General features: G+C 40.3%; 1 protein-coding gene across 8 annotated transcripts in view; it reads left to right on the top strand.

Moving 5' to 3' along the window:
- Positions 1–8,622: 8,622 nt before the first annotated feature.
- LOC135219389 (methyltransferase-like protein 22) overlaps positions 8,623–19,960 on the top strand; it is a 603,918-nt gene continuing 592,580 nt past the window's right edge. For 4 of the 8 annotated variants that reach the window (XM_064256120.1, XM_064256125.1, XM_064256126.1 and 1 more), the window contains exon 1: positions 8,623–8,751. In XM_064256120.1, the coding sequence (XP_064112190.1) occupies positions 8,727–8,751 (25 nt within the window). In that variant the 5' untranslated portion in view covers positions 8,623–8,726. The other 4 variants (XM_064256121.1, XM_064256124.1, XM_064256123.1 and 1 more) reach the window with 4 other exon arrangements.

Raw genomic sequence — 19,960 nt, forward strand, 5'->3', positions numbered from 1 at the left:
ATGTTACCTCAAGCAGTGAGTGGCTAAGCAGTGTGGAGGCTTTTAAGCCATATCTATGAGGGTATGCTGTCAAACTCAAGAAGGAAGTATGCAGGGTACCAGTCAAGATATTACGTGATACAGGGAGTAACCATAGTGTCGTAGTACGTGGTTCTCACCCTCAGTTGGAGAAGAGTCTCACAGGAGATTCAGTTATTTTGAGGGGTATAGGAGGAGAGGAAGTAACTCCTATATGCCGCTTACACCTGTCATGTGAATTGGTGACAGTGAATGTTGATTTTGCTGTAAAGGACTCACTGGCTGTGGAAGGTATACATGTTCTGTTGGGGAATGAAGTTGGTGGTGTACCATTTATTCCTTGTCCTGTAGTGACAGACAAACCATTGAGGATTAGTCCTACAGTAGAGTTGGAGAGAATAAAAACCCCACCTGTTTCCTAGTTGTGTAACTACCAGAGTATGAAGAGGACTACGACTGTAAGTGAAGAAACTGAGGATTTACACACCCAAGAAGGATCAAGTGAAGGATCTTTTGTGCTTAGAAGAATTATTCCAGGGAAGTGAAGTTTCCCATAGTGCTGATCAAGAAGAGATTTCCCAAGATGAAGAAGAAGACGACGACGACGAAGAAGAAGAACCTGATGTTGCTGAAGAGACTCCGAGTAGTCAAAGTGTTGCTGAAGACAGTAGTGAAACTACAGTAGCTGAGTTAGCAGATATTGAGAATTCAACCCTTGAAGTTGGTCAAGTGACAAGAGAGAAGCTGGATGGACTTGCAGAAGAAGGATAGCATCGTTAACTGATTTGTTCTTCAGAGTTGTTGACCGAGAAGAGATGCAACAAAACTCCTACCTGTTTACTATCTGAAGGAAGGTTTACGATGAGAAGTATAGACTACAGATATACCAGGAGATGCTGTATGGGGCGAATATCATCAAATTTTGATTCCATATCCATTGAGAAAGCAAGTGGTTGCAGTAGCTCATGAGTCTGGACATATGGGCAATCAGGAAGGACTGTGGAGAAGATCATGGAAATATTTTTTTCTGGCCTGGACTTCACAAAGATGTTAGCAGGTTTTGTCGTGAGTGTCCATACCTGCCAGATAGCTGGAAAACCGAATGAAACAAACCATCAAGAAAGCCCCCTACAACTATAGTAAGTTAGAGGACCGAACCCTTTAGCAAAGGTGATTAATAGATATGGTTGGACCATTGCCGAAGACAAAGAAAGGAAATGAGTATTTGTTGACATATCTATCCTGTGACAGGTATCCAGAAAGCAATCCCTGTTAGAAACATATCTGCCAAGATAGTTGCTGAAAAACTTGTGGATTTTTCTCAAAGTTTGGAATACCAGAGATAGTACAAAGTGACAGAGGAACAAACTTTACTTCAAAGTTATTCAGGATGTGATGAATTTGTTAGGAGTGAAACAACAGTTATCCACTGCCTTTTCATCCAGAAATCCAAGGCGCCTTAGAAAGGTTCCATCAAACATTGAAAAGTATGCTGACAAAGTATTGTTCTGAGTCAGGAAGAGAATGGGATGTTGGTTTACCATTAAATGTTGTTTGAAGTTAGGAGTGCTTATCAAGAAAGTATGGGATGTTCACCTAATGAGATGATTTTTGGAAGAGAGTGAGAGGACCGTTGAAGATTCTTGCAGAAAATTGGGAAGAAAATCAAGAGGAAGTCAAGGAGAGTATGTGAAGAACTTAAGGAAGAGGTTGAAAGAGATTAGAAAATTCTCTTTAGAAAACTTGAAAATGAGTCAAGAGAAAATGAAAAGGAGATTTGATGCTAAGACTAAGCTAAGAAGTTTTAGTGTTGGTCAACAAGTGTTAGTGTTCTTACCTGTCAAGAGATTTCCCCTCACTAATAAATTTCAAGGTCCTTACAAGATAATTCAGAAGTTAAGTGATAGAACTTATGTGATTGAAACACCAGAAAGAAGAAGAAAGGACAAAGTAAGATACATGTGAACCTCTGAAACCTTATTTCTCAGAAACTAAAACTGAAACTGTGTCAGTAACCAGACAACTTTATCTACAGAAGACGATGATGGCTACGAATTGGGAGCTGTAAGCAGATGAATAATTCTTCAATTTTGGAAAATTTGGAGGATAAATTGAAACATCTGAGTGTTGAACAAGGATAAGACTTAAGTGACGTAATTAGAAGTTTTCCAGAAATTTTTTTAGATGTGCCTAGACGTACTGATCTGACCAAGCATGAAATCAAGATTCAAGAAGATGGAAGACCTTTCAAGCAAAGAGCCTATCGCGTTATCACCGTATCATCGAGATGTTTTGAAGAAAGAAGTTGAGTATTTGCTGCAACATGGATTAGCAGAACCCAGTTCAAGTCACTTCAGTTCTCCGTGTGTGTTAGTGAAGAAAACCGGATGGTTCCTTTAGGGATGTTGTACTGATTATAGGAAGCTGAATTCTATCAGTGTGGCTGATAATTATCCTTTGCCGTCTTATAGATCAGTTACGTTGATAATATTGGGCAAGCCAAGTTTGTTTCCAAGATAGACTTGTTAAAAGGATATTATCAAATTCCTTTAGATGAGAATGCAAAGTTGATGTCAGCATTTATTACTCCATTTGGACTATATCAGTATACTGTTCTGCCGTTTGGTCTGATGAATGCACCCGCAACATTTCAACGAGTGATGGATCAACTGCTAGGATCAATAGAAGGTAGGTTGTGTACCTAAGATCATCGTGATTTGTTTTCTCTAGGACAACATGGGAAAGAACATCTGAAGATTCTGAAGAAAGTTTTCAAGAAACTACAAGAAGCAGGATTAACAGTCAACTTAGAGAAGAGTGAGTTTGGGAAGGCAACTGTTACAGTATCTGGGGTTTTGAAGTTGGGAAAAGGCCTTCTTGCTCCAGTAAAGGCTAATGTAGAAGGTATCCGTAAGGCTACCCCACCTACTACCAGGAAACAGCTACAGAGATTTTTAGGCATGGCTGGTTTCTATCGTCGTTTTTGCCCAAATTTCTCAGCCGTAGTAGCTCCCTGACAGACTTGACTAGTCCTAAAGCTAAGTTTATTTGGACTCCAGAGTGTCAAGAATCCTTGAGAAGGTAAAAGCCATTTTAACTTCAAGACCAGTACTTCAAGCTCCAGACTTCGACAAGAGATTTGTGATACAAGTTGATGCGTCAGACTGTGGCGTTGGAGCTGTTCTACTTCAAGAAGATGAAAATAATATCTACCATCCTGTATGCTTCATGTCTACAAAATTGAAAAAACATCAGAAAGTATATTCGACAATCGAGAAGGAAAACTCTAGCCTTAATCACTGCATTGAAAAAATTTGAAGTGTATGTGAATGACCTAGGAATGAAGAAATTTTAGTTATGTCCTGATCACAATCCACTATCATTTATCCAGAAAATGAAAAATCATAATCAAAGACTGACCAGGTGGTCTTTGTGCCTGCAACAGTATAACTTAAGAGTGCAGCACATTAGTGGCAAAAACAATGTAGTTGCTGATTATTTATCTCGTTGCGAATCGTTGGATTCAACACCGTGATAAAAAATCTTCTGTGGGGAGGTTATAGTTTATATATTGCTACTTTCAAAATGCATGTTTTCCCCTCTTTGAAATGTCATGTAGATTGTGCAACATTTTTTCAGATTCCTAGATAGCTTAGAATAGGATGTTTTAAAATGTGTGTTCAGATTTCGCATTAACATATTGTAAAAGAATATGTATATAATGTAAAAAGAGAGAGATCTCTGTTTGCTTCCCTACTCTGTCAGCGCATTTGATAGCGATCGAGTCGAGCTCTTGCATTGTCATCAAAACATGTCAATTTTAATTGTCGCCCAGCCTCCGTCTTTATCGAGTCGGGTACGTCTTTCTTTTTTTTAACAGATTATTCGTCTGGTACGTTGATATCTTTTGTCAAGTCCCACGTGGGTTATTGGCACAATTATGCTATGTAAGATTGCATCAGATTTCAGAGCTTTCTGGAAGCTTTCGTACCAAGAACCGTATTTGTCATCTGCCTAGCCCAGTTTCCATGAAGGAAGAGATTTCATTCTATCTTAAGACCTCGAGGCAGTTAGATCTCGCTCTCTCTCTCTCTCTCTCTCTCTCTCTCACTCGACATCGAGATTATATTAACGTAACGTAAATTGGTCACTCATAACTTGTGAGAATTTTATATTTGATTTCTTAGAATTTTTATTTAGTTTTATTTTTTAGTTTCTTTGTGGAATCTGAACAAACATTTCGGGGTAACGGCGCCTGGTTTTTGTGAAAGTGTAATATACAAGCTGCTAGTAAAAGAGAAAGAAAGAAATTGGTATACCAAGGTTAAAGTGTGTTAAGTTTTTTATTAGTTGCAACTAATAATGGATAGGGAGTGTGTTTAACTAATAACGGATAGGGATTGTGTTTAACTAATAATTGATAGGAACTGTTGTCTGTTACGAAGGTTTGGTAAAAACTGTTGGTTACAGTGTTTTTGAGTGAAAAAGATTTACACTTTTACACATTGCTGATTTTTTTTGTGTTTGTGTCTGTTCCATTGTTTATGCACTTATTCATTTTCTTATTGAAGTGTGTCTTTTTGTTCTATATTTTCATTTGCATTCACATTTAATTGACTTATTATTTTTGATGATAGGTAGAAACATAGAGTGGTAATTGATTTGCTTTCCTTCAAGTAACTTGAAGTGACTTAGAACCAGGGAAGTACTTAGAGGGAAATGCTTAGAGTTTTAAAGTTGCTGAAGGAGTGATGCCCTTTGATTAATTTAATTACTTACAAGATTACCTCACACCTGTTTTGATGAACTTAGTCTGATTTTCTGCAATACTGGTAAGTGTTAAGGGATCACTGTTGCCTTTAGTGTATTCAGTCGTTTAAACGTGTTATGAGGGTTCAGGTGTTTGGCTTTTTTGTGAGGTAATGTTTGATGCATGGTAACCAGATACTTGGCACCTCGTAACAATATATATATATATATATCATATATATATATATATATATATTATATATATATATATAAACTGTAACAAATATCCCGGTCTCCCCTAAAATATATATATATATATATATATATATATATATATAGATATATATATATATATACATACATATATATATACTTGTATATATAATTCTATATGACAGAAAACGTGAAAACAAAAATTTTGCCTGCATGGGATGAAAAGTATAAACGGGATAAAAAATTTGACGGACATAAAAACGGTTAGGTAGAGAGAGAGAGAGAGAGAGAGAGAGAGAGAGATAGCATGTAGTAAAGAATGTATTTTTAGACACAACGGAGAAAGTGGAAATAAGAGACGTGAAAGGTCCCCGACAGGAGAGGAGGGGAGGGAGGAGGGAGGTGCGTGCATGAAGCTTTTGTGAGCAAAACAAGAGAATGAAGAATGACAGGGCCGGAAGGCTTTCAGGGCCGCCATTTCTGATTGGATAGCCTCTGTTGACTGTAGAGGTGAGAGGCTTCAAGATCGCGCTCGGATTTTTCTTGCCCAAGTACAGGGCTAAAGGTTAAATGCAATTTAATCTTTCCCCTTTTATATTTTGCCTGTTGCATTTTTTTCTTTATTTTGTCAGCTATTTATACATTTCTTTCTAGACATATCTTTATAAAATATTTCTTCTAAATAAGCTGATACATATTATTATAATTAATTATTCGGAAGATAAGGTCTTATGCCTATGGAATAAGCCTGAAGGAGCCACTTGAAATGAAGCTTCCAAAGAATATGGTGATCATTTGAAAGAGGTTACAGAAGATGATAGGAAGTACAGGAAAAAGAGATCAGTTATTAAAAAGAGAAAAAAATATGGATAGTTTAATATGGTTCATCTTTTAGCACAGTTCGTTTACACGAAGGTTTTTCCTTAAAGTGCTTTGTTACGCAGATATCTTAGCGGCAGTTTAAAGAAATTCGAAGCTGTAAACTCCTAAAAATGGATTTAGAATTTAAAATTGTGATATTTAAACCAACGGAGTTTTACTTGTTTAATGTTGTAGACCGTTTTGAAAAACAACAACAGCAACAACAATAATAGTAATGATAATAATATAGATAAAAATAATAATAATAACAACAGACGAGAAAATCACCCGCATTGGCAAATGAACGAAGAACGTTTTAGTGAAGTACATAAACTCTCAGATGACATTTGCGATCTACTTGTACTCATTTCAGACCAAATCCATAAACATTTTTTTTTTTAAAAACTTTATGCATTTTCGTCTGCTTAAGAGAAGAAATTACAAGACTCATCATTATCATCCCTGTTTGAGTGTGGAGGCCTTCGTGGATGGTCTCTGGTTGGTTTAGATCAAGGCCGATGGTTTAGATTAAACCGTCCTTATGCCAGCACGGGCCCTTGTGGTAAGGTGTTTTATAGAATAAATAAGCCTGGTGTGACTCAAGACTCGGAACAACTTACTCATACGCCTACTACCGACCCACATTCGTCCAGCTTGCTGGCCTCTTTAACTTGAAAAACTAACTCTCCGTGTTATAACTTTTTCGATTGTTCTCACATTCATAGACGTAATTTCTGATCGAGAATACATTCTTAAATCATCTGCAGTTCATTTTTACACAAAATGGAAAACTGGACCGCACATATACCTTCTGCATTGTGGTATTTCAGTTCAAAACTTCCTGTTTGTCGTAGTATGTTAATGTTGTTTTGTAAGACAAATGTAAACTACTCCTACTGCTACTGCTGTTAGTACAATTATATGTTTTCCGTAGAAATTGATTTGCTAGAAAAGTAAGACCATAGTTGACAGCCCGTGGAGGAAACGAAGGCAACAAGAATTGGGGGAAGTGTTAGGCAGGGTATAAACTTGTATAGAGTACCTACTGAGAAGTATTAGCGTATGCTCCTTAGCAACAAGACAGCAAGAGTAGAGGTTGCCATAAGCAACTGTCATTGTTTGGAAGGAGGAGCACCAAAAATCATGGGCAGTAGGATGATGAAAAAAATGAAATTGTTGAGCTCGTTGTCTCCTAGGCTTAAACTCTGGGCACTTGGGGGATGACTTGATTACAAGGAATTGGTTATCATATGGTGTGATTAGCTAGTGAATCCTCCGTGGATTCTTCCATTTAAATGGATTGGTACAGTTATTTATTACAGGAAGACACAAAAGAAGAAAATAACAAAGGCAAGATATAATTAAAAATTAAAGTACTGAATGAGTAAAAGATTATAAGTAAGTAGGAAAATACTACTTAAGCAGCAAAACGCAAGGAAAGTTGGAGTAGGAGCCCTTGCTATACAGGTAGAATTAAAAAAAATATATGAGACAGAAGTACCTACAACATTTGCATATATTGAGGCTTGGATCCTAATTAAAGAATAAGAAATTGAATAATTAGAAAATTTAAATGGCAAGATAATCAAAGTGATGTTTGAGCAATCTGCAGCAACACCAAACTGGGGATCGATAGCAGAGGCATGCACATGGCCAAAAAATGGACAGATTTGATTGTGGAAAGACGATGTTTGTGCATAATAAAGTAACGTTAGATAATAAAATGTTAATTAATACAGGAAGATCAACAAGGAACGTATGTTAGGGTGATGGGAAGAGAGTCAATTAAACATGTAAAAAAATATTGAAGATTATAGTAGAAGCTGTAAAAAGTTATAAAAACTAGTCAAGAATTGTAAGTGAGATTAGGAAGAATAAATGGAGGAAAAGAAAAGAGAAATTGCAAAGTTGAGGTTTGTCCATGAAAGGGAAGGGCAGAAGGGGGGTCCGCTGAAGAACTAAGTCCCAAATAATTTATCACTGTTATATAAACAGATAAACATGTTAAATCTGAAAGAAATCATAGAAACATAAATGAAGACATGTCAGTTAAGTGTTAGGCAAGCTGCTGACACCACGGAACTTCCGTTTAGCTGTAAATAATTGAAAGTATTTGAGAGTTAGTAGCGTTGAACCAGAGTCACTAAAAAAATCCAATAAAAGAGGATGTACATAGATAGGACATGTACAGGCACTGGAGAAGAGATAAAAGTTAAAACAGGTAATGCTATCTGCATAGGAGGTGATGAACTTGATGGTAGATGATAGATCATAGTGCTTTGCACCTACGCTATAATTGTAACGTTCCTTCAGTCAAGAAGTGTGATGAGAGCAATGAGGAACCTGAAGGTAGGTAACCCATGTGGCTTGGAAAGGGCTGGTTATCAAAACCCAAAGTTAGGTGGTGCATGGTGGAATATCAGAAAACCATGCCAAGTTTATATATAGATGATGGAAATTATGCGACGAGGTGTAGCGACTAGCGAGAGGTAGACTGAATTAGGAATATGATGGTTCTCTTGTGTCTCTGTAGGAATGCACAAATGAATAATTTGTAGGGCACGTGGGAAAGAAGCCAGAATTGCTGTGAATTCGAACATTTTCCCTTGTATTCATATATAGTCAGTGAATGAGTTAAAATATATATATATAAAATAAATTTGAGCCCACCAAGTCGTTTGTAAAAATGTGGAAATAAAATCTGCAAAAATATTGCAAGCAGGAATGGGATAAAGGCAGCCATCCTATGGTCATTTGATGTATTTCAACTTTTTAAGCTATTATGAATGCAGTGTGGCCACAACGGTGCTTGAGAATTGAACAACGACTTTCCAAGAGTTAAATCCAGAAAAAATTGCCTAAGATTGGGAAAATATCCATGACGAATGTGGCTTATGAACTTCCTAGGAAGTAAGTGCTGTACAGAGGTTGACTTACTTATTACTACTACTATACTCCTCTGCCCAATACCCTGGCCTGCCCCGGCCCTATTGCACCATAAAAGGTAAATTACCTGTACAAATATTTCTGTAACCGGACTACGTACGTAGGTATTTGTAGGTCAGATATATTTAAATAAAAGTTACGACACAGGTCCCCTACGTGTTTAGCTTTGCCTTGCCAAGAGTGCCAGTTACTCGAGTCCTTTCAAGACTTCTTGGCTTGAATAGGTACCTAGCGTCAGCCTAGGCTAGGTACTAGACCTAGGTTAATAGTAAGTAGGCACCTATAAGTTTTTGACATTTCAAACAAGGACATAGGTTAAGATCGGGTAAGGTAAGGCTAGGCAGAGGAGAACATGTTTAACCTTATTAGGATATTAGGGGGCAAGCACCTATGGTAAACAACTGACTGGACTGGCCAACTCACCGACCACCGCGTTTTGGCCACCCTCCGAAAAAGTAGTACTTTAACACGTCCTAACACCGGAGATGGTCATCAGTCATGAGTTGTTGGTGGTGATAGCAGGAGCTCAAGACCTCTACTCTCCTTTTGAAGTTATATAAGTATTTTCTCCTAAGTTAGAAATTAAGGCCATATTTTAAGATTTAAACAGAGAGTAATGAAAAGTGTGGCCAACGCAGTGCACACTACCACCATGACGCTTTCAAAGTTTTTACTTCCAATTCAAAATGTTTAAAAGATTGAAGCCATCTCGATGTTTGCGGAGTCGCTTGTGTCAACAAACTTCCCATTTCCTGTGCTAAATCCGCACACCACTTTTACCCATAGACGCTGGGGCACTTTCATCACAACAATCGTAAACACGACTACCAACCACTACTTATCCAAGGGAACTAGGGTAGAATATCACAGCAGGCCAAGCAGGCCACCTACAATCAACGCTAGCCACCCTCCGAAAAAGTACATTATAACGCGTCCTGACACCCGAGATGGGCATCAGTCGCGACTTGTTGTTGGTGAGAAACGGAGCTAAAGACCTCTACTCTCCTTTCGAAGTAAGTATTTTCTCCAAAGTTAGAAATTAAGGCCAAATTTTAAGATTTAAACAGAGGGTACTGAAAATGGCGCCCACGGCAGTGGAAATCTCACCAAAACGCTTTAGAAATTTTTACTTACAACTAAAAATGTTTCGAAGATTGACGCCATCTCGATGTTTACGGAGTCGCTTGTGTCAACAAACTTTCCATTTCCTGTGATAAATCCGCACACCACTTGTACCCACAGACGCTGGAGCACTTTTATCACAACAATCGAAACACGATTTCTCACCAACAAACAAGCCAGGAGTAAACAGCTGTTTTGGTAGAAGATGACGAGAAGCGTGCTCTTAGCTAATTTTTAAATAAGTAGTAAAACATCAATATTTTACATATTTATGATGATTAATTTGAAAATATTCGTTATTGAAAAAGTAACTCGACTCTGACTCAAATTTAAGTAATTATTTTTCTGAATTAGAACGTTCTTTTAAGTTCTGTATTATGACGTCACGACATCTTGACTTTCGTACCTATTGTAAATAATTGCTATACTCAACTGTCATTGCAGAACAGTTTACCAGTTATTCATGCAGATTGTTATCAGCTATAGTACATGTAATTGTTATAATCGTAATGCGCATATATATCTTTATTATTTACTTTTTGGATATATGAAGATGTTTTACTGCTGGATTATCGCCGTAGTGTGACGCAATCGTTTTCGGTCCATGGGCCTCTGTCTGTTTTCGCACCATAAGAAATTATGGGGCCGAATTTGCAATGACCAGAAAGTCGTTAAAAGAGGAAAGTTAGCATTGAGGGGCATATGTTTTTGACTGAGAAAAAAATACAAATTTATTCAATAGCTAGCTTGTAAAAAATACTTGGTTATAAAAACTTGATTGACAACTAAGCAGCATGTTCTACTATGGGTTTCAGAGACAGTGCAAGCACGTTTTTGGGCAATACCTATTTCTGTAACGAACACTCGTAACAGAATGAGATTTTGCTATAGTGCATTACACCCCAGTGCCGTAATTTATAAGGGTATCGTGAATCACTAATCGTAAAGAATAACGACACTTGTCCTTGTACCAAGAGACAAAAACTCCATTATGCAGAAATGGATACGAACACGCGTATAAAGCTCCACCTACCCTCTCCCCACCCCCCCACCCCCCCCCCCCCCCTCCACCGCCATCCCTTTTTCTTCTTCGTTCCTCCGCCTTCCTTTCTCTCTCTCTCTCTCTCTCTCTCTCTCTCTGTTGCCATTCGGTATGTGTTGACACCTCCAAACTGGTATAGACTACTACACAAAACGTTGAAATTGGTGAAATTAGGCTATGTATTGGAAGTATATATACGTAAATATTAAAGCAATTTTATCATTATTGCATTACTATGACAACTAGAATTCATGGAAACAGTTTATAATAATGGAAGGAACGGCGTATGTGTGAAGCCTCCACTAATGTGGCAACGATGATTTTGCCATTCTTAGCATGCAAACATTAAAGCATGCAAACATTAAAGGTTACATTTATTTCTGGCATTTCTGGCATTAAAGAAATTCAAAATACTAATAAAGACTGAAATCAATGAAAAGTGCTAGCAAAAACAAAAAAGCAAAAAAAAAAAACGTAGTCGTTCCTCTATGCACTTTTCCGTATTCGTTCCTCTATGGTTTTCGGCAGCCAGATGTACGAAAACGTTAGAAACATTTGATTTTATCTACTTTAGAAATATCTGTAATTTTTCGGGGTAATTTGGTTGCAAAAAAGGGATAATATACATGAATTAAATCAAAATTTTTAAATAACAAAGTAAATTTAAACTAAATAACGAGTAAACGTAAACAGTTTAGGGAATAAAACTTTGCAGTTTCGTCCGCTGTCGTCGTCTGCTGTTCGTAATTGTGTTTATGGCGCACGCGCTTAGAAACCAGGAACAGCAACGGGTTTAAAGTGCAATGTGGAGTGAACTGAGACCAAAATGTGTACAATAACAATCAAATAAGCACTGTGGAGTTTCAGTTGTGATGGCAGTAAGGATAAAAACTGCCGATTACAAGGTAAGAATGAATTCAGTTACAAACCATAACCCCGGGAATAACAAGTTTCATACTTTCACTAATATAGGCAACAAAATGTTGTTTTATTGTGCTGATTACAACTGCAATCTTGAGTAAGATCAATAAACGTTACATACATACGCTAACATTGTTCAAATGAGTGCTGGGAAGGCTGGGGAAAGATGGTGGCCGTCACTGATGAGAACCGTCCATGCAAAACGTAGCCGCCATATTGGATTTCAAAACTGCCTTGAAAACATATTTTACGAAGAGCTCACATGCTTATTTTAGTTCGTATGGGGCTTTCATATATCACAATATGTTGACGAAACTTCAGTCTTTTAAATGGTATGCTTAGAGTTGCAATTGTATTCATGTTTCACCAATTAAATATTGAGTGAATAAGACCCGTCCACCGTGATGAGGGTTGGCCTGTCGTGATATTCTACCCTACAGCATTCTTTGCGCTCTTCATTTGTTTATCAGTGTTGTTAATTGGTATGTGTTTACCCTCCAAACTGGGTATAAGACTTACACAAAACCGGGGAAATAAGTGAAATTGGCGTATCTAGGGTAAAAAACCGCATGGTACATGGGTGGACCATGTACGATCAATGTGTACAACCCCAAGAAAAGTACATTATAACGCGTCTTGACACCGGAGTAGAGGTCTTTAGCTCCGTTTCTCACCAACAACAAGTCGCGTCTGATGCCCATCTCCGATGTCAGGACGCGTTATAATGTACTTTTTTGGGGGTTGTACACATTGATCGTACATGGTCCACCACTGTACCATGCGGTTTTTTACCTTATATGTAGTATACATACATATTACAGCAATTTTATCATTACTGCATTACTATGACAACATCGGCGTATGTGTGAAGCTCCACTAGATTGGCAACGATGAGTCATTTTTCGATGCGTTGTCTGCTCGTAAGTACATCAGAAATATTTGTAATTTTTGGGGGCTAATTTGGTTGCAAAAAAGGGATAATAGACATGGATTAAATAAAAATTGTGAAGTAACAAAGTAAAGTTAAACTAAATATTGAGTAAAGTAAATAATTAAGGGAATAAAACTTTGCACATCATAAAGAGTGTAGTCGTCTGCTGCTCGTAACTGTGTTGGTGGAGTGAGTGCTTAGGAACTAGGAACAGCAACATGGTTCAAGTGCAATTTGGAGTGAATTAAGACCAAAATGTGTATAATTACAATCAAATAAGCACTGTGGCGTTTCAGTTGTGATGGCAGTAAGGATAAAACCACCGATTATGAGGTAAAAATGAATTCAGTTCAAACCATGACCCCGGGAATAAAAAGTTTCATACTTTCATTAATATAGGCAACAAAATGTTGTTTTATTGTGCTGATTACAATTGCAATCTTGAGTAAGATCAATAAATGTTACATATATACGCTAACATTGTTCAAATGGGTGCTGGGAAGGAAGGGAAAGATGGTGGATTGTCTGTGGTTAGAATGGCCAGTCACGCAATTGCTGCCATATTGGATTTCAAAACTCCCTTGAAAACATATTTCTAAAGTCTATACGAGCAGACAGCAAAATGACTCATCATTGCCAATGTAATGTAGCTTCACACATACGCCGATGCATTTACAAACTGTTTCCATGAATTCTAGTTGTCACAGTAATGCAATAATGATAAAATTGCTCTAATATGTATATATATACTACAAATAGATACACTAATTTCACTTATTTCCCCAGTTTTGTGTAAGTCTTATATATACCCAATTTGGAGGGTAAACACATACCAATTGGCAACACTGATAAACAATAGAAGAGCGCGAAGAACGCCATAGGTGCCATTCATAGCAAAACTATTGATATTTGAGTCAGGAATCTAGTTACTTTTTCAACAACGAATATTTTCAAATTAGTAATCAGGAATATGTATAAAAATTTATGCAATTTAATTATCTAGTGCACGGTTCTTCTTCATCTACCAAAAATCGTAGTTCCCTTGGATAAGTCGTGGGTGGAAGTCATTGTTTACAATTTTTGTGAAGAAAGTGCCCCAGCGTCTATGGGTACAAGTGGTGTGCGGATTTAGCAAAATGGAATGGGAAGTTTATTGACACGAACGACTCCGCAAACATCAAGATGGCGTCAATCTTCGAAATATTCATAGTTGTAAGTAAAAATTTTAAAAGCATCATGGAGATAGTGCACTGCATAGAGCCATCCTTTCATTTAAACCTCTGTTTAATCTTAAAATATGACCTTAATTTCTAACTTTGGAGAAAATGCTTACTTCAAAAGGAGAGTAGAGGTCTCAAGCTCCTGCTCTCACCATCAACAACTCGTGACTGACACCCATCTCCGGTGTCAGGACATGTTAAAGTATTTTTTCAGAGGGTGGCTTCACACGCAGTGGAAACTGGATCTGTTTCCCCTATATATAGTACCCTAAATATAACATGTCACCTGAGCCAATCCCTTCTTGAACATATGGCTCCCTTATGACTTGTGCATGCACAAAACCATTCCATACCTTAACAACATGTCAGTCCGTTCGGAGTTACCCTGTAATTTTTACATGTTTTTCAACACAATTTTTGGTTTGTGCAATTTTGGAATACTTATGGGCAAGTAATTTTTGGGGGGTAAATGTAAAGGAGAAGGCCACACGTATTCATCATTTATTTTAATTTTTTCACCGAAGAATGTAGAAAAGGGTGTTTATAATAAAGTTCAGAGGAGATAATATGAGAAATTTACCTTGATAATAAGAAATTTACCGTCTTGCGTTTATATTTTGATGTTCATCCTTGAGAGGCTGGAACTACTTAACACACCATCCTGCAGAGCTTCTAGCAGTAGATTTCTCATTACTATTGTAAATTTCTCAAATTATCTTCACCCATTTCTAGACTTTTTCAGATCCACCCAGAACTGGCTTCCACTTTAAAATTTGTTTCAAGCAGAAACACAAATTTAAAGTGAAAGCCAGTTCTGGGTGGATCTGATATTAAACCTAATAATTAGAGGAATAGCCTGATCTGTTACTAGCCTAGAGCTGTGGTAAAAGATAACAATAAAAAAATTACTTGCCCTTGACATTACTCTTAAGTATCCCAAAATCACACAAACCCAAAAACTAATCATTGGAAAAGGTTTAACATTATGTAACAATACCAAACAATTACAGCTACTAAGATCCTAATGATGAGGATCATCAAGCTGGTGGTGATTTTGGTAATAATTTCTATTGAAAGCATTGGCTTCAGGCTGGCACCACAGTAACCTAACTTCCCCTTTCTGACATAACGTAAGGCTAGAGACCTGTGTTAGAGGCTGCATGTGAAACAGAATCTGTAGCCTATTAAAGGGGAACTTATGGTTGCATTTTAGCTGTTCCATATGTAGTATTATTCTATTTAAGTACCCTTGGTGAAAAAAGTTTTTTGAAAGGGGTATTTTCTTATTTTTTACAACCAATTTTCTATTGCACCATGGGCACCACCATTTTCTGTGACTCGTCTCTTATATTTGACGTCATGTAGCAGTCGGCTCAGACAGGCAGAACTATTCAGAGGGAACAGCATCTTTAGATAATATCCTTTTTGGTTTGTATTTGTCAGCTGAAAATATATGATTGAAATGGTAAATAAAGAAGAAGCCCGAAGTAAGCCTAGTTAGGCATATACAGCCCTAAATTTTAAAACCCCATTAATTAAACTTGTTAAAAAGGACTAAGTGAAGGCCCTCATCAATTCATGGACACACACACACACACACACACACACACACACACACACACACACACACACACACACACACACAGGTTTAGAAAACTGCCATTCACCCCATCACACCATGCACATGGCAATTGACAAGAATAAATTTCAATTCAAATGCATACAAGTGGAGGCACCATGGTATAGAGAGCGGTAGATAGCCACCCTATCTTCGTTGGTACCATGGTCTGTTCAGAGGGAAATTAAGTTCCCTAAACATTATATAAATAAATTTCATAGCCATACCTAGTATCCTGCTCCTAATGTCATATTTTGAATCTGTTGTCAAAAAATGGTCTGCACCGACAATGGTTTGCGTCGTAGGTTGAAAGATTTTATGTTGATATCCTCCCTTCAAAGAACCATCAGCCAGCGACTTGATTTATCTCTATGTGATGGAATGCTGTGGAATGATATGCATTTTGGACACTTGTCAGAAGTATTGGTACAACCAAACGCCATACAAGTTGGCATAATTGACGCTATTTGAATGACAATTGACCTAAAACACAAGGACAATACTGAGGACGAATACTCTAAAATATGCGTCCTTCGCTGCTCTTCGTTGAGGCAACCGCGGCAACCACATCATCGGTACTAATCTGCCAGATGGCAAACATGGTTTGAATCTAGGAGAAATGGTGCTCTCCATTGAAGTACCTCAGCGCTACTTTGAAATTAAATTGTAAAATAATGGGATTGCGTACAGATTTGAGCGATGGCTCATTTTTTTTAGCTTATTAGAAGTTCTGTTTGACGAAATTTAATGGCTATTAACCATAAGTTCCCCTTTTAAGTAAATGTTCCTATCCGAATACAAACCATCGTTCTTTACATAGGAATTACCTTCAGCGCAAGCTGGAGTAGGCTATTTTACACAACTAGGTTGTTCAGTAATTGCACTACCAGTGGGAGAGCTGAGGGGTACCCTCACCACCTCCCTTCGCTGAGTCACGAAACCACGCCTTATAGCCTTCGTCAAGAACGCAATGCAGTATTTGCTTCCTGGCTGTTCTACTGTCACTTCATCCTGGTTTCTTCCTTGCTTTTCGTTGTGATTGAACATTTGTAGCAAATCTGTTCTTGTTTTTGGATACATAACATGCAAATCCAAGATTAATTTAATCATAAACTTCCCTTTTTGTCTAGGTGTGGGAGAGCGACGCTGCAATTGCTTTCTCTCACCCTTTAATGTAGACCTGCACACTGTTTGCACTAAATGCTGCAAGCATGTGTGTTCCCTAAATAAGACTTGCTCCGAGTGTTGTGAGTAGTCCTCAGAGCAGTTGATGAGGTTCACTGGGAAGAGGAAATCCAAGAAGACTGCTCATCCATCTTCAGAGGGATATTCTCTACTGAGAACGTCAGGTAGCTCCTGGTCTCTTTCCATGCAATTCCATTCAGCAGCTTCCTCATCTAAGGAAGAAATCATTCCTCCATTCTCCCCTGGTGCTTTGGCAATGGGGAGTTTGCATGGGGGAGTGAGGGCCAGTGTCACTCTCTCAAGGGGCTCCTCCATTGACTCGGGGGGGGGGGGGGGGGGGGAGGAGCCTCTCCCCTGGGCAAAGGGAGGTAGCCACTAAGATTACATCTTTTTCCGGTCTGGGAGAGATCCGGAAGTCCTTTCAAGATCTGAGAAACCTCTGGCCTTCCGTAGGTCTTCCAGGGGAATCATTGGTGCGGGGATTGATTGCGCATCTTGGTGCCACCAACTAGCCTCATCTCTAGGGCATCAGTAACTGGGACTATGGTTTGTTCCTACATGGTAGTTAGGCAGTAACTGCTTGTCTGCTAGTCGGGAGTCCCGCCTGACTGTACGTAAACATTCCACTTTGCTTTCGGCCGCCGTCATGTGCAGACATTCCCTTTCTACCCGCCTCTGTCGTGAGATCGCTGCTTTATGCTTTTCTTTCATTCTTTTGTGTATATTTGTGATTATTTGGTTATTATTTGTTTCATATAAAATGCAAACCCACGAATCAGATAAGCCTGCTCGCCCCCATCTACCTGGAGATTATGCCCTGGAGGGGGGAGGGGCAGGAAATGTGGAGCGTTTCGCTCCAGCAATGATGTGGACCCTCACGCCCTCTGTGCAAGATGCCGAGGGCGTGAATGTAGTAGAGAATTGACCTGTGACACTTGTTTCTCTTGGTTGGAGGAACAGTGGGGGAGATATGAGGGAAGGAAGAAGCCAAGGCGTCAGAGGAAAGCTCTCCCTCGACTTCTTTGGTGACCGATACGTTGTCTTCTTTCCCCCCCCCCCCTCTCTCTCTCTCCCCTTTGGGGGGACATCTCTCCTCCTCTTCGCTCGATCTGTCGAGTGCAGAGAAAGGGGGTAGACATGCCGACCTGGAGTTGTACTCAGGAAATTCTGTCCACTCAGCTGGGGATCCTTCCCCCTCTGGGTGAACAGGAACTCCCCCCATTAACCCAACTTTGGCTTCTTCTTCATATTTGTCTGCCTCCGCAGGTGAGGATCTGCAGCAGGTATGTCGAACGCTGAATCTACCTGGCACTCCGACCATAAGGGGACTACTTCAACACCTTGGAGTGGTTCCAGTGACTCATGTAGTGGAGTCGAGGACAACTACAACACTTTCAACACTGGCGTATGCGGCACCACCACGCCCGGTGCCTACCCAGCATGTTACCTCTTTAACACCCACTGCTGTGGGTGAGACAGGTGGGCCTTCTGCTGGTCCTCCCATTCCTTCGAGAACGGAAACAGTCTCTCCTTCCTCAGGGAGGAGAAAGGCGGGGACCATAGAGGTATCAGCTACTGCCGGTACCTCTACTCCCAGTTCTAGAGGTTCCACCTCTGGAGCGGGAACCGTCTCGGGTGCTCGCCAGCGAGCGTCTCCAATAGCAGGTGACCATGCAGCCAGAATCCAGGCTGCTGAGCATGCTCACCACCAGGACTCCGGCACGGGGCAGAACTCTCGCCTGACCGGTGATCGTTCTCGTACCCGTCATCCGGTACCCAGGGTTGATGTGACGGCCCCATTGGACCGTTCACGAGGCGAGACTGGGAGAAGGTCCCCCAGGTCCCTAGGAGCAGCTTCGGCTGCTTCTGGGACCGTGATGCGTCCTGAGGACGGTGCTCGGTCTCACCTCGTTGGTGGACTCTACCCGTCACCCAACTCTCCATCACACCAGCGTGATCAGACGGTCTGGGTAGCTGGTAGTGGTGCCCCTGATGCGAGAGATCAACGCTACCATCCTCAGATCAGCACTTCTCCACAGGGAGACCACTGGTCTAGACCTGCAGACCGGTCATCACCATGGGCTGGTGATTGCCTGCAGCCCTCTCTGTCCACTGGTCCTGCCGGTAGACCGAGTGGGAGCGTCAGATCTGCCTCACCTGTCCCTTCAACCTCCTCAGGATACACCGGGAGGAGTGAGGCGACTAGGGGGTACTGTGAGAAGTGCGCTTCTCTCAGTCCAGCCACGAGAGCCTATGTGCCCAGTTCAGTCTTAGGACCGGACAGGTCGTACGCTCAAGTGGTTAGAGATCATGAGGGAGCTGGCGAGGTTCTTCCTCCTGAAGGAAGTGTCTCAGGAGGGGCTTGGCCTGGATGGACCTGACGGTCCGTCGCCTCAGGACGCAGTCACCCCAGAGATACAGAGGTCTTTTGCAGAGGTCAATGGGCTGATCCGTCGGCACAATGACCTCGGAGAAGGATCGATTGTTGCCCCCTCTGACCTTCCATCGAGGTTGGAGTCGTTTTGGGGTCTAAAAAAGGAACCCAGAGCATCTGTAGGGCTACTTTCGTCTTCCTTGGCTGACGGTGTGCTGGACCAGGTGAACGCTCTTGTCTCAGGACAAGAAGCTTCACTTAGGTCCAGCAGGTCAAACAAGTTGCTTCCCCCTCCTCTGCCTCGTCAGCAGCTCTTTTACATGCCTTCGTCGGACCCTTGCCGACCAAACAGGTTGACCCAGAGTTAGCTTGTCTAACTCAGGGATTGCCTCTTCAACACCTGCTGTCAGAGAACCTCTGGTTCACGCAGCAAGAGGCAATGGCTCTGGAGTCTCCCGCCATGGTACCCTTCCAGGCCGTCTCCTGGTTGGATCTGTGGTCCCTCACAGTATCCAGGGTCACAGCTTACTCGGGACCTATAGCTCCTGGGGAAGACTCGGCCTTCGGGAGACACTGTCAGTCTGGAGGTAGGGCGATCCCCTACCTGGCCCACGAGACTGCTAACCTGTGGGCCAACCTGGTACAGAGGAGGAGGGACTCTATCCTGATCGGGTAACCAGGGTGGCTGGTCATGAGTTTGGCAGTGGGCTCAGGAATGGACCGTTGCTGGGTTCCTCCTCTCTCTTCCCTAGAGAGATGG

The sequence above is a fragment of the Macrobrachium nipponense genome, chromosome 1 (genome assembly GCF_015104395.2).
Source record: "Macrobrachium nipponense isolate FS-2020 chromosome 1, ASM1510439v2, whole genome shotgun sequence".
NCBI lineage: Eukaryota > Metazoa > Arthropoda > Malacostraca > Decapoda > Palaemonidae > Macrobrachium > Macrobrachium nipponense.